Genomic DNA, 14,309 nt, shown 5'->3' on the forward strand with positions numbered 1-14,309 from the left:
TTCGTCTCACTTTTTTTCCTCAGAGTAACCACTGATGAGATTGGGATAAAACTGGTGGGAGCTAGATATTATGCAATTCTTCTCCTTCCTTTCTTCATCTCCTCATTGCATTTTCTGTCTCTCTTTGCCCACGTCTGTAGTTTCATATTGCTTCAAAGTGTTTTCCACTATACCGGGTGACCTGTGTCTTTATGCTTTTAAGAGACCTAATAGAAATATACAGCTCAGTTTATACGTATCGCTAAGATTAAATTCACTGTGAGAAACTCGGCTAAAAGCTTTTTAGAAATGAGGCCATGACTGGCTAGCTGTATACACCAGGATATCAGCAAACGTTGAACTTTCTGAAATCGAGGAACTACAGTGAGCTTTGGAACTTGACTTTAAGCTGAATTCATGTCTTTCTGTGAACTCATCTACATATGGAAAGATGGAAATTGCTCCTCAGGGAGAGAGGTGTGCATCTAGCACACACCTAGGTACAGATTCCTAGCAGCAAACAGGCATGGGAGCAACAGTCTGAGCTCAACTTTGCTTTGAAGTTGTTCTTTTTTTAATTTGTAGAGCCAAACTATAGATAGAAGAGTTTACAGTGATTTTCCCAGAGAAATGTGACCACTACTACAGTTTATCTACACATGCTTCAGAGAGTGTAGGTAGCTGACAGGCAAGATGATATAAAGCACTGGACTATTTTATTATTTCATCTGCTCATAAAACTTTACCTAAGAGGGAATGAGAAATTTTTGTTGATTCATATTTTTCTCATTATTATCCAATGAGAAAAATTCTCAAAATGAGAGGAAGAGAAAAGTGATAAAGGGGATAAAGGTGTTAAAAATTCTTATATAGAAACATAGACACATACCTGTGGGGGTTTGTTTTTAACCTTTAAGGAGACAATCAAGGGGGAAATCAGGAAAAAATAAAATAAATGAAAGAGAAAAGGTAATTTGGGTCTTCACTTCTCTGCTTATGTCATAACACAAAGTCATGAAGACATTAAGTGAAATAAGAAGTGTCAAAAGGAAATTTTTTTTAAACATGTACCTAAACTGTAGAACTTATGTCCTTGGAAAATATTTTAGACAGAGATCACAGCAAATTCAAAGAGGGATTGGAAAATTATCTGTACAACATAAAAACTCAAAAATATAGAAGGATAACATTATTTTTAAAAGTGATATTAAGGCATCTAGTTCACAGCTTAATTCAAATTTTAACTATTAGACCACTGAAAGGAGTCAATACTTTTTTCTAAATAATCTACCTCTTATCACTAAAGGACGTTAATGTCTCAGCCATCACGGCAATTCTTAAGTAAGCATAACCTTTCCAGATTATGGTGACTAGAGACCAGGATAGACAATATGAAATTATATGTTTTAGATTTAATTAAAATGCTACTGTAAACATTTGCAAAGCTTGATGTAATACCTTTATCAGAATTTAAAAAGTAAAAAACAGGATAGATGGTCAATGTGTAACCAAGCCCCTCTCCTTCCTTTTACCTGCATTGAGAAAAAAAAAAAAAAGCTGCATACTGAGAATGTCTGTACTTTTAGGTTAAGCCAATGGTTATCACACACAAAAATTATGCATAGATGCAGCTATAGACATTTGTATCCGAACTGATTTGTTTTTCTTTTTTAAAAGAAGGCCTGAGAAGTAATACATGTTTTAAAGAGGGATTGGATCCTATTACTTGCCTTAGTAAAGATATTATGCCAGAAATTCATAGAACATTCCCATTTTTCTTTACAAATATCCAGAAAGACTCCACCATTCAAATCTATCCTAGGTAAACGAGCATCTCACTCCAGAGGTTCCCCCCTGCCTTTGAGTTATGCCAACATTTCTTTCATTGGCAACTCTTCCAATTCTATTCAAGCAGCCTTTCACCCAACATACCTTATTCACATTTTCATAACCAGCTCTTAAAATTTTCTCACTGTTTCTGGAGAAATTTTGCTGCAATTCCCCCATCCTATGTACAAATACAGAAGATATCATATTTATTCATACTACATAGAAGTCTACTGCCCATGTAGGCCTGTGAGTATCCTCTTTGATCCAAAGGAAGACAGGAGAAAGCGTACTTTGAACACTACTGATGATAGGCCATATAGCACATCTGTATCAGCACTGAGAATCTAAAGAATCTCAATGTTAAATTATTAGCCACTTATACAACTGCATAATAATTGTATCCATGATACTAATCTGTGTCCTGCTCTGCAGTGTCTGTGGCCCGACACCAGTCAAGTTCAGTAGCTCTCTGGCAACTGCATTCCTACAAGCACTGGTGGTGCTATGCAGGCTTTTCTTCAATAGCACTAAGTGAGCATACTAAGTAATACCAATTACTCCACAAGTGGAGCAGAGTAGAAGCAACACATAGACCATCCTGTGACTCCCAGCACAGGAATGGGAAAAGGAAGAATTTGGGAAGGATAGTGGGCTCCATGGCTTCCATGCCAGCAGTGTGGTAAAGGAGGTCTTTGCATTCATAGTGCTTTGCACTGCAGACTCCAGTCTAGGATCAACATTTTTAAATCCTGGTGAAATGATAACAGCTGATCAATAGGAAATTAGTAAAGGGAGAAATAAAATAACCCTCTCTCTGCAGTTAATCCTTCAACACATCATTGAGCGCCTGTCCAAAAACCTCATGCTGCTTGGTAGCGTCATGATATGGAAAATTTACAAGTATTATTAAGAGATTCAATGTAATTCCAAAGCGTGCCCTGTTCCTATCATGCATAAACTCGGATAATTATGAAAATCACCCATCTGTATACTACTGATATCATCAAAGCAAAGTCTATTAGTTCTATACTGTAACGTGTTGTGGGAGTTATAAGATACAAAATGTATGTACGTTTATGCGTAAAATATGTAATATCTGAAGGGAGAACCTTTCACCCTGCTTATGAAGCATAAAATCCAACATAGCTTAAATTTTTTTTGTTCAGTGCAAGCATAAAATGAGGTTCCTTCAGCTTGATCATTCTGTTGGCTACTAACATAGCCCATGGCATTCTGGTTAGGAACAAAACAGCTGTTCAGCCACCACTTTAGTGAATTTCCTGAAGGAGTAATCACTTAGGAGAGGGCTAAGATACAGCCTTTACTGCTTTTATTACTTTAACCAGTCTTCCAACTTCACATGAAATGAGCTCTTTAGTAGCAAGCCATTGTTCTCAAACTGTGTATTTCTGAGGCTGATTCTGAAGTTACTATGCAATGACCTTAGCTTTCGCAATCTCCTTGTTATGTTTTCCACTACTACATTCTGTTTCAGAGAAAACAATCTAAGTGATGTACTTCAATCTATCCTCTTTCCTACTAAGAGAAACTTTTAAAGTACTTTTCAAATTAGCATTGAGCATAGACACTATTTATGAAAAACTTTGCTGATATCTCCTTACAGAGTTCACAGTGGCTGAACTGGAATAAGCTGCACAGGCACAAAGCTTGAGATGATTTCTAGCAAAGAAAGCAGTTGTCCAGCTTTGATAAAATGCTGGAAAAGAATTTTATATTCAATTTGGTCAAATGACCTGGAATAAGTAATTTTCCTCTACTTAATTTTATCAGGCCTCAGAGATTTCTCCACGTTTTTGAAAGAATGATACATGTACATCTAAGGAAAGCCACACTGAAACAGTTTTTCACTGCGTAATGATACCATCAGCCCGCTGTCTAATTTTCAATGAGAAGTCTTAATTATGCTACATACAGTTATTGCTGGTACTATGCAGAGGAACATTTTACCATAAAGGGAAGCACAACACTCCTCTTGTTTGCCATGTTCTCTGAAGGAATATCTAGTTATATGACACAGTACAGAGATAGACAGCACCCCCTGATCGAGCTTGAATATTAGAAATGGTCCACTCTTGTGGACCTTAGCTACCCTTCTGAGCTAAGAGGGGGTAGCAGTGAACCATGGCTAACATGGCTAGACAGCTTCCATGACCCGATCTAGGTCATTTAGAATTAAATCAGGTATCCCTGCTTATCATGCACAGTACCTTTTCTACATCCTAAATGAATATATATATATGAATAAATATATATGTACACATATATATGTGCATGTAAGTAATATTTGTAAGTGTACATACATATGCGTATACACACATGCACATACACAGGCACTGAATTCCATTATTTACTTCTCACAGTAATTCCTGTTGTAGAGCAAAAGAATATTTTTGCTGGTTGTATTGGCATGAAGCCCTGTCTTTCTCTTTTATAGAAGATAGATAGAGGTTCTTCTGTTTTAGGTCTACTCTGCAACCACCCTCATAAAAAGTTTTCATAAAAAGAATTAAGTACATTCTCACATCACTTTAAAAGCTGTGTGTTTACTCTTTGCTGCATAAGAAGCATGTAATTATGACAGAGAGTGAGTAGGCATAATATCCTCATATCCTCAAAGAGCTATGATCATAGATTTACTTTGCCGAAAAAGGTAAAGGTGGTAGGAGAGGACAACAAAAATATTTATCTGTGCATCATTTCACTTAAAGTTCTGTGAAGAGGTAATGTTTTAATTAGGACAGTTTTACTGAGGTTAAATATAGCTTTGGGAGAGCAGTATAATTATTCGTATTATAGCCATGCTCAAATTGAGAACAGGGTTTAGAATACTACGTATTCAATACTTCAAAAAGTATATTTGATATGTTATTGTAATAATATTGTTTACTAGAGAATATTTTTAATAATTTAAAGGCAAGGAGTTAACAAATAAATGGAGAAGAAAAAAACTCATTCCTCTGCTCACTTTTGCAGCAGTAGGCATTTCTATCCTTTGCACTAGAATTGCAGTCTTGGAAATGAATAGAGAATTTACCCACAAGTCAGACATGCCTGAGCTGCCTACCCCAATGCTCAGCCCAGGATGGAACTGTGGAGAAACCAAAGAGGATATGCTCCAATTGCATGAAAAGTGCTCAATTGCCCATTGATGACTGACTTCATTTCCACTAATCCAGGAATCTCTCTGCCTCTTACTGCATTTGGGCATACACATATCCCCTTGTCTACAGTCAAGCAAATTAACAAAAACATGGAAAGTACAATAACGAGCTCATGCTTTTTGGAAAGAAAACTTACAGATCACTGTAGACAAGGCCATAAATTTGTGCTGTGCTCTGATGATAGATTCCTCTCAGGATAATGAAAAGCAGGATCACAACAAAAGCTGGAAGCCCCCAACTCAAAAGGAAGTAAAGTAGATAGCGCCGCTCTGTGTGTTCATCATTCACTACCAGGACGTACCAGAAATTAACAGCCTAAAGAATAAAGCAGGATATTAATCAGTAGACTTAGTCCATGATTAACAGTTCCAAAAAACAAATCACTCTGAAAGTCAAAATACAGCATATTCAGTCTCGCACATGTATATATGTAATAATTTTTCAACATAAATACTTTGTTCTCATTTTATTCCCATAAGTAACCAAAAGAGAGTGGTCATAAAAGAAGTATGCTTATTTATGTAATTGTTAATCTTGGAATTAGACTGTCAGAGAGGGAGAGACAGCCTACGCAATACAACACATTATATTTTTGCGCTCCATACCTTCACACAAAAGAATAACTTACCAGTATGTTCAGTTAATTATCAAACAACATAAGTGAGAACTTAAAAACCATATATGAGTCAAAATGAACAACTGGGATAGCAGAAATCTCTTGAAAGAACTGTTAATACGAGCAAGGAAACCCTTCCAACAGAACAAAATACATGCAGAGTTTTGCTCGATCTTTGTGGTAAAAAGTTAATAGTGGAACCATTTTTTAACACTTAACACTGTTATGCACACATTATTACTTTCTAATAAATGCTTAAATCATTCATAAGTAGAATATATTTTGCAAAATATTTCTTCACTTCAAACCTATTATACTAACTACAGCTCTGCATGTTATAAAATTATTTTCAACCTTTTATACGGGAAGAATAAAGGATCAATTTCACCTTTTTTCTGTCCAAAGGGCATCTAATTCAAGCTTGTGCCTCTAGGCTCCCTGGATAGTCGACCGGGAGAGACAGCATCTTCAGGTACCCAGTGAACCTTGCCCAATAATACTCATATCTCTCTGTTGACTACATAGGGATTTCACCAAGGCTTATATTTGCATTTCTATAAGCATTTATATGCTTAACTTGTGGCTATTCATTGTTAGGATGGGTGAATCCTATACACAATGCCAAGACTGTAAAGTGATTACTTGTGTTTATGAAATTTTCTGAATTCCCATAGCCAAGAGTTTGCCTTCTCATTTATTCAGGCAAACTGAATTTTTACAATCAAGTGCTTAAATAGTGGTCTGTGGATTGCCTATGTAAGTCTCATCAGTCCAGTATCATTACATTTTTTGTTCTGTGATTTACATACTATGAATACACAATTCTTTCTATCATGAATCATAAACCACATTGCAGACAACTTGTTTTTCATAAAAATTATTAGTTTAGCAAGCATTTTAAATGCTTCTCTACAGAATGAGATTTTATACATATGTCCAGTGTACATAATTATACTAATGTAATAATTGTTATGGCATTTCTCATTGTCATTTGGTGATGGGTGGTATGTGACCAAAGGTAAATTTAATTTTCATTAAAAGAACACAGGAAAATCCTACCACATAAATTGCAACTTGCCTGTGTAACATGAAAGAACACAGAAAAACTATTAATTCCATGTTGAACATTCATAGGGAGAAAATACTGAACAGTTGAAAACTGGATTTGAAAACAAAATCTACAATTTGTTAAAAGAGTTTCCCACTTACTAGCTGACCTGTTATAATAGTCTTTTCTTTCTTACTTTATACATTGTATTGGAAACATAATCACGATTCTCTTTGTCACTTATGCCAATAAAATTCCCTGATCTCAAAGGAAACGCGAGTCTTTCCTTTGTGCAGTTAAAGGTTAGCTGTAACAACAAGGAGAAGCAGAAGACAGGCATGGAGAAATCTTCAAATTATATAGCCTTGTAATCCTGACTAGACGGCGCTTGACTGGGAACATTTCCAGACAGCAAATCCTTGAACTGATTTATGCCATTACACTCAGTGTGATTGTTGTCTCTGCTAATTCTGACTATCTGCTCATCATTGTTCTCAGTCATACAACTGAGATTTTCTAAGAAATGGTACCATGTGTCCTTGCCTTATGCTTGTTTAGTCACATTTACCTATATCACCTGATGTATCATAGGAGAACACTTAACACCTGTGTTCCTGCAAAGGGGTAGGAGAGTTTGGTTAGTTCACCATTTCACATGCAGTGACATTTCTGTCTTGATAATTATAAGTTCTTGTCTCCAACTCCCTTTTGATGATCCAAAATTAAATCAATGAAATACAAATAAGGGAGCTAACTTTAGCATATCCTTTCCTGTTGCCATGCTGCAACATGTAGAACAACCAGTTCTACAGAAGAGTAAAACATACAGTCCATTTCTCAGCTGTTCAGGTAGAAGAACAAATGTACAAGTTCTGATTGTTCCAGTGTGGAATACAAAACAATTATTACCTTCAAGTAACATTTTAATGAGACAAAGCTAAACTCAGTGACACTTTTCTCTCTTGGAATGAAACACTCAACTGAAGCTACCTTCCTCAAAGTGGGATGCTTTATTTATTTTTTTTTTCTTTCTCTTTTTCATTTAGCAATGCCTGTGGATGTCAGGTAAAGACTAGCTGCGAAATGCTTTAAGTAAGTCTTCCTCAGTTCAGTGGAAAAGCTTCTATTTCCCTTCATCCTTCTTTTTAGGAATGGCCAGGGCATTCATTTTCAGAATTGTTTCATGCTTTCATATAATTAGTTTTTGGGTCCTGTTAAGCAGTCCATAAATCATGCTTAAAAATAAGCATTACACTTACTGTAAGATAAGTATTTGTCTAACAAGTCTGCAGGTAAATTTACAGAAAACTTGAAGATGCCAGTTAATCCAGGAGGGGGAATAAGGTATGGGTGACAGAAAGCTCATGATATTCACTCTGTTTTGTTTACCGTATTGCCACTTTCTCTGTTGATTTATTCCACCTTAGTAATAGCTCAAATAAATACAAACGGGGTGCAGTCTATCTTTTCCCACAGTTGTCCTCTATGTCAAAATTGGCAATTGAGGAGTTGCACAGGTTTAATTTTTTCCCCTCAAAAGACAGTTTTTAACATATTACTTCTTTGTAACATGCTTTTTTTGTAACAAGTTAGCAAATGTAAAAAAAAAAGGGAGAGAGAATTCTATTTGCTTATATTGGTTGTCATACTGCAGATTGATGGAAGGATAACACATATTACAGAAAGGCATCCTTACATGATTGTTAAGATAAAAACATAGACTGCTTTTGAAAATACAGGCTCATGCTGTCAAGTAGCAGTGGGTGAGGATGTTTCTAAGGATGGAGATTTCAGACATGAGTATGAGGCAAATATTCCAGGCTAAGTTCATTTTGGGGGCACAAAGAGTAATTTGCACCTTGCTCACTCCTTTTCTCTTGCACTCAAGAAAGCTTTATCCTTTAAAAAAAAAAAAAAGGTGATGATATTAACACTTGGCATTCCACATAAATTCCCTTGTAAAAGCCAAAAAAAGAGACTGAACAATGGGACAAGCCCGTGGCAATAGTGATCTGATGTGCCCTTCAGTTGCCTCTGCAAACAGAGCAAGTCTCTGAGGTCCTCTCCATTCCTGCATTTCAGTAACTATATGGGTAGTATAAATAGAGATAGAGAGTTTAAACCTACAAATACAAGAAGCTAAAACTGTAAAAACAGTTAGAATGCCAGGCTATGTATTTTGTTTTTGTAGCCATTGATAAAATATAATAAAATGCTAAGTGTAAGCACTAGAGCTAGCAATATCTGGCTATAAACTGCAGAAAATGTACAGATTAAGACAAAAAGGTAAGGAAGTTGCCCTAGAATCTAGAAAGGAAAAATCTCTGATAGATCTGGACTACAAAGTTGAACCTGTTTAGGTCCAACTGTACAGATAACTGGTTTTATCTGAAGACATTTGTTGACTGGAAGCGTTGTCCAGGCATGTTTTGAGCATTGCAATTTACATTGCACACCTCTCACACCTGATCATATCAACTCATCCACTTCTGTGTGCAGTGATCAAGGCTGACATTAGCAGATATGTATAAAATCAGTCAATGATCAAGCATATACATTACTCCATACAGCGTCCAAGAGGGCAGAGTGACTGCGCGAGTGGTACAGAATCTGTTCGCATATTTTTGCCTACTATGTCCCAGGGAAACGTCCTATGTAGGTACAAATACATTACTGAGGATATAATGCTGCCTTCCAAATCAGGTCGTTTGTGTTAAGTATGTAACACTGCGAAATACATACGTTCATTTTCCAGGCACCTAAATCTGCCATTTAGACAGCAGTGGCATCTACAATTTCCAGATCAGTCTGGTTTTCACCTGGCCCCACAAGCTTTGTCAATATTGTTGTGGGGACCAAGGACAGAGATGTGCTCGGCATTCCTTTAGTGCCTGAGTATTGCTTCCTCACTGTTTTGGGCAGAAATGCTAAGGGAGAAGGGACAATGTTCAGAGCCTGACAGAAGAGTAAAGCAGTCTATCTCCACCCCAACCACACTGCATCAGCTGTGAGTTTCTTAATGATATGGACTTCACTATAACTGAGACATCTGCTATAATTCAAAGCCCTAAATTGAGACAAGGGCTCCAGGAGCCCTTGAGAAGGATTCTTCGAATAGACAGTTCTCTGCTCAGTTTTGTCAAAGCAGACTGGATCTCTTAGCATACTTCCAACTCTCCATGTGATTGACACATTGTTTCTCTGCTGCAGAACAGAGCAATGATGAGCTACACCTTTAGGACATCCAAGTCTGAGGTTCAAGCCTGTGCTGCAGAGCAGGGTATTGAAACAGTCTTCTCTTAGCTGAGGGCTCCAATCTCCAGAAAACTGTCTTTCTCAATCTCTTCTGTTGATTTGAGTAATCAAACATGAATTATGGCATGGAAAAAGACTCAAGAGCCAGTGGTTAAAGCACACACTTAGGAAAGAAAAATTTAAGTTTCTGTTCCAATAAATATATAATTATGTTTATAATTTGGGACAGTTAAAATAGCAGAAATAGTTTCCTCAAAATAAACAATGGCTAGAAGATCAATTCACTTAGCTCTGTAGTGGGAAATACAAACTCAAGACCTTATTCTCAATCAAGGAGAGCAGAGACTGCAGCTGAGGTCTAGTTTCATCGACACTTCAGATTTTTTCTTTCCCTCTTGAGTCCTTCTATCTTCAGAAGTTTTTCATGGCTCAAAACCTGTCCCCTAGACAAAGAGACATTCCCTTTCACTCTGACTTTTTCTCCTAGCTATTCTTGACATTTCATCACTCAGCAGGTTATCAGGGATTCCCCTCTTAAGCATCTTTGTCATCTCTGAATTACATGAAGAGCCTTCATGACTAATTCAAGGATGAGGCTTATCATGAATATTCACAGGATATTTAAAAAATGACTAAAAAAAGATGCAATCTGATACGATCTATTCATACTTCCCAAAAAGTTTTTATGTATTTTTTCATAGGAGGACTATTGTACAACTATATAATCATTTTGTGAAAGAAAATTTACAACTTGGCCATGAAGAAGGTAGCAAAATAGGAGTAAATTACTAATTCTCATCTGGGGCACAGATATTACTTGACTCCACTGTAAGCTATGTGATATTTCATACACTGATTGTCTGAAATAGTGATTTGGAATAAAGAAATAGTAAAGTTTACAGGTGATAAAATGATTAAAGCCACAAGCTAAGCTATATGAAAGGGAAACATGCCAGACAAAGTTCAGTATTGACAAAATAGAGAGTAATGTGCACTAGGGAGAATATTTATTCTTGCTAACTGTATAAAACTGAGGAAAAACCACCAGCAACAAAAACAATACTAGGCCTCACTAGAGCCAGATCAGTTTAAATCTCTGTTCAGTGTGGAGTGAAATATAAATAAATAAAGGGCTATGCTCCATTTTTCGGAACAGATGCAACAGCAGTGCAAGTGATGAAGCTGTATCACAATGCATACATCATATCAAATGGGATCTAAAATACCCATGCATTCCTCCCTCTATTAGGTCTATAGTTTGATTTTGGACTGCTTATATGTTTCTCTCCCTTAAAAATCACTACTAGTTAAGGTCAGCATGCATAGTGGAGCTGTTTACAGAGGCCGTTAGGGTTCTCAGCTCTTGGGGTTTTGCTCTGTTTAAACTAATTACCTGAGACAATCCCAGGAAAATGCCAAAGACCATGCAAATGTCACTGGGACTGAAAGCTGTATTTAGATATAGCCTAATTTGCCATTCTTGATTTGGTCTGACAACCTGCATATTAGAGGGTTTGTATGGTAATGAAATAAAAGTCTGCAGCTGCATATATAATGCCGCGTGCTATAAATGTGCCATTCATTACTCAAACATATGCCAAAAGTCATGCATTAGACAGTGCTAAATACAGATTTCCAGAAGACGACATGGTAATGTATTTTCTAAATTAACTCATAGTTTGTTGTTTTGACTAGCTTACAATTGATACTTTTCCATGACAAATTTGATTGTTCATAGTCTTCCACTTTTTTTTTTTTTCCTTTGTTAATATCAGGTACTATTGCATAATGTGTCAAAATCCTGGAAATATTTGTGAAGGCATATACTCCTTATTTTAATGCAAACTTTTGGCCTTATATTTTCCCTTCCCTACATTTTTCAGGCATGTTTGTCATTTTATGCAAGACCATAGACTAAAACGTTACCGACTGAAAAAATGCCAGTGTAGAGACTGTTTCAAAAGACCACATAAGAGATGCTTAGAAAAGTTATTAACTCTAATAAAAACAGTTCTTCAGTGTTTTGAGAAAATAACTTCCATAGGATAACTTTTGAAGTGAGATGTGGAAATTCTTACACACAGTTGTAATGGGTAGTAGTGGAAAAAGCCTTTATGGGGTTTGAACTTACCTCTGGATCTGGACACACCATATTAATAAAGAAACATCTAATGTTTTGCCCCACTAGTAGCACTGGATTTCAAGCACACATATACTAAGAAACGCTAGAAATATGGTATAAGTATCAGTTACTTCTAAAGAGATTTTGGGGAAGAGGTGAAAAATAGGCTAAGAGACTAACCTGAATAAGCATCCAGCTGAACTGGCAGAGGTAAAGGTAATGGGTAACAGATGCAAGGGCAGAGCAGCTTTCCTCTGAGAGATGTTGGCTTATGTAAGCTGAGGCCAGAAATGAAATCTGCAGAAGAAATATATACATGCACATTGGAATCAAATAAAATTAATATAGTAATAATGAGAAAAAGGAATTATCTTCAGTTTAGAAGAAAAATACACACTAAATTACTGTTCCAGAGGCTAAGGAGAGATGCACTGGAAAACTGGTTTTAATATCTACCCTAAAGAAGTGACTCTTGAACATTGTCAGCTACAAGACTAGCTTTAAATTTCTTGCAGACCATCTGGTATGTGTCACATTCATACCTGAAAAGACTATAAAGAGACTAAATTTTTATTGTTTAATATTGTCCCATGGACTATTTGCCACGCAATTTTAGACACTAGTGCTGGACTGAGGGTGAAGTCCATAAAACATAAAGACGCATTACTTACTGATTTCTGTAGGGTCAGAAATTTTGTCAAGAGGTATTAAAAATAATTCACCGATACCATAAGGTTGGTGTGTTTTGTAAGCACTTTAACAGATTATTTCATTTTTGGCCTGCAAATTCTAATCGCGCAAACATTCTGTTTATAACCTTTGCATTATTGTCTACACTTTCACAGGGACAAAGCACGTTCCACCTTTTCTTGCGCATTGTCTTATTCACTCAGATGACTTTTTTGAATAGTCTTCTATAAGTATTCATGTCGTTGACTGGACATGAGGGCCCCAAATCTCCTCTGACTCATACCCATACAAACGCAATTATTCTTACATTACACCAGCGTGAAAGACAAGCAGGCCCACAGTTTTCCAGCTTCTGAATGCAGAACATTCAAGAATGCAGATCTATTCAAGATGTAATGTTGAGATAATTTTCATTTTCAGCCTGTCCAATAAGTGCAACACAGCTATACTTGGGTTTAACTGTCTCACTGAAAGCTTTTATAATATGTCTTGCATATCTCATCATCACATTCAGTATAATCTCAGAATATCACATGGGAAACTCTTTTAAGTCTTATCCCCTGCCCTGCCAATTCCTTAAAAAGAGAAACACCCCCAAACAAGGAAGCAACCTCAAGAGACATTTTCTCTCTTCCAAACTGTCAGACATCTAACAATCGCATCCATTGCAGAAATTGTACTACTGGATAAAAAGGTGTAAGCATTTCTTCTGTTGCCTAAGAGTAGGGCACGATTTCATACTCATTAGAGAGATATAAGTTAAGGTATGTTCCACAGGCATGTCAAAGATCAAAGGGCAGTGTCTTGGCCTGGTAAGTAGCTAGTCCATTGTTCAATACAGTGACCTGACGCTAAACAATTTCAATATAACAAAGAGACATTATTGGTTTATTCCATATTAAAACAGATATGGGAAAAAAAACAAAGCACATATTTAAAATTAAAATAAATCTCAAAAAGTTTTAGCTCTATCTTCTATGAATTTCTTTACCGAGGAAATAGTTTTACAAGTAGAATTCATTAAAGAACTAATGTCTTCACATAAAGAAAGGCTCAATTTACCTACTGAATGCCTACAGCAATTGATGATGTTTCCTTTCCTTCACAAAGAATTCTACTACTTTGAGCAACAGCCTATTGACTTTTTAGTAATAACAGTTTATGGACTGTGCAGGCTGTTTCAAAACTGAGTTACTTAATGTAACTTCTTGGGAGGCGGGATCGGGTAGGGAAGGAGGTTAAAGAATACCAAGTGTTTTGGCATATCCCTGGACATTGTATGTATAACAAAAATATATGTATGCTATTAGATAACTCATTCCAAGTCTCCTTACTATGAAAAAAATCTTTATGAAGACGGGCTCTGTATACTGAGAGACAAATACTACAACAAATAGATCTCTCACATAAACAATATTATTTAATACTGAAACAGAACAAGTAACAAGTGAACAGCTGGACAACAAGTGGACGAAGAACAATTATGGGGTGGCACTTCATTGCCCAAAGGGAATAAAAACCACTTCTCGTGTGCTATGGGGACTTCCTGAGTGTTCTGCTGGGAACTGGAATCTAACCATGGTAACG

The 14,309-nt window shown here is 36.4% G+C and overlaps 1 protein-coding gene across 1 annotated transcript in view; it reads right to left on the reverse strand.

The window, feature by feature from the left end:
- LOC104150173 (adhesion G-protein coupled receptor V1) overlaps positions 1-14,309 on the reverse strand; it is a 273,763-nt gene that overhangs the window by 77,071 nt on the left and 182,383 nt on the right. The window contains exons 85-86 of the mRNA XM_068926389.1: positions 12,213-12,329; positions 5,128-5,306 (exon numbers count right to left, since the gene is read on the reverse strand). Coding sequence (XP_068782490.1) covers positions 5,128-5,306; positions 12,213-12,329 — 296 coding nt within the window. The remainder of the gene's footprint in view (positions 1-5,127; positions 5,307-12,212; positions 12,330-14,309) is intronic.

The sequence above is a fragment of the Struthio camelus genome, chromosome W (assembly GCF_040807025.1).
Source record: "Struthio camelus isolate bStrCam1 chromosome W, bStrCam1.hap1, whole genome shotgun sequence".
NCBI lineage: Eukaryota > Metazoa > Chordata > Aves > Struthioniformes > Struthionidae > Struthio > Struthio camelus.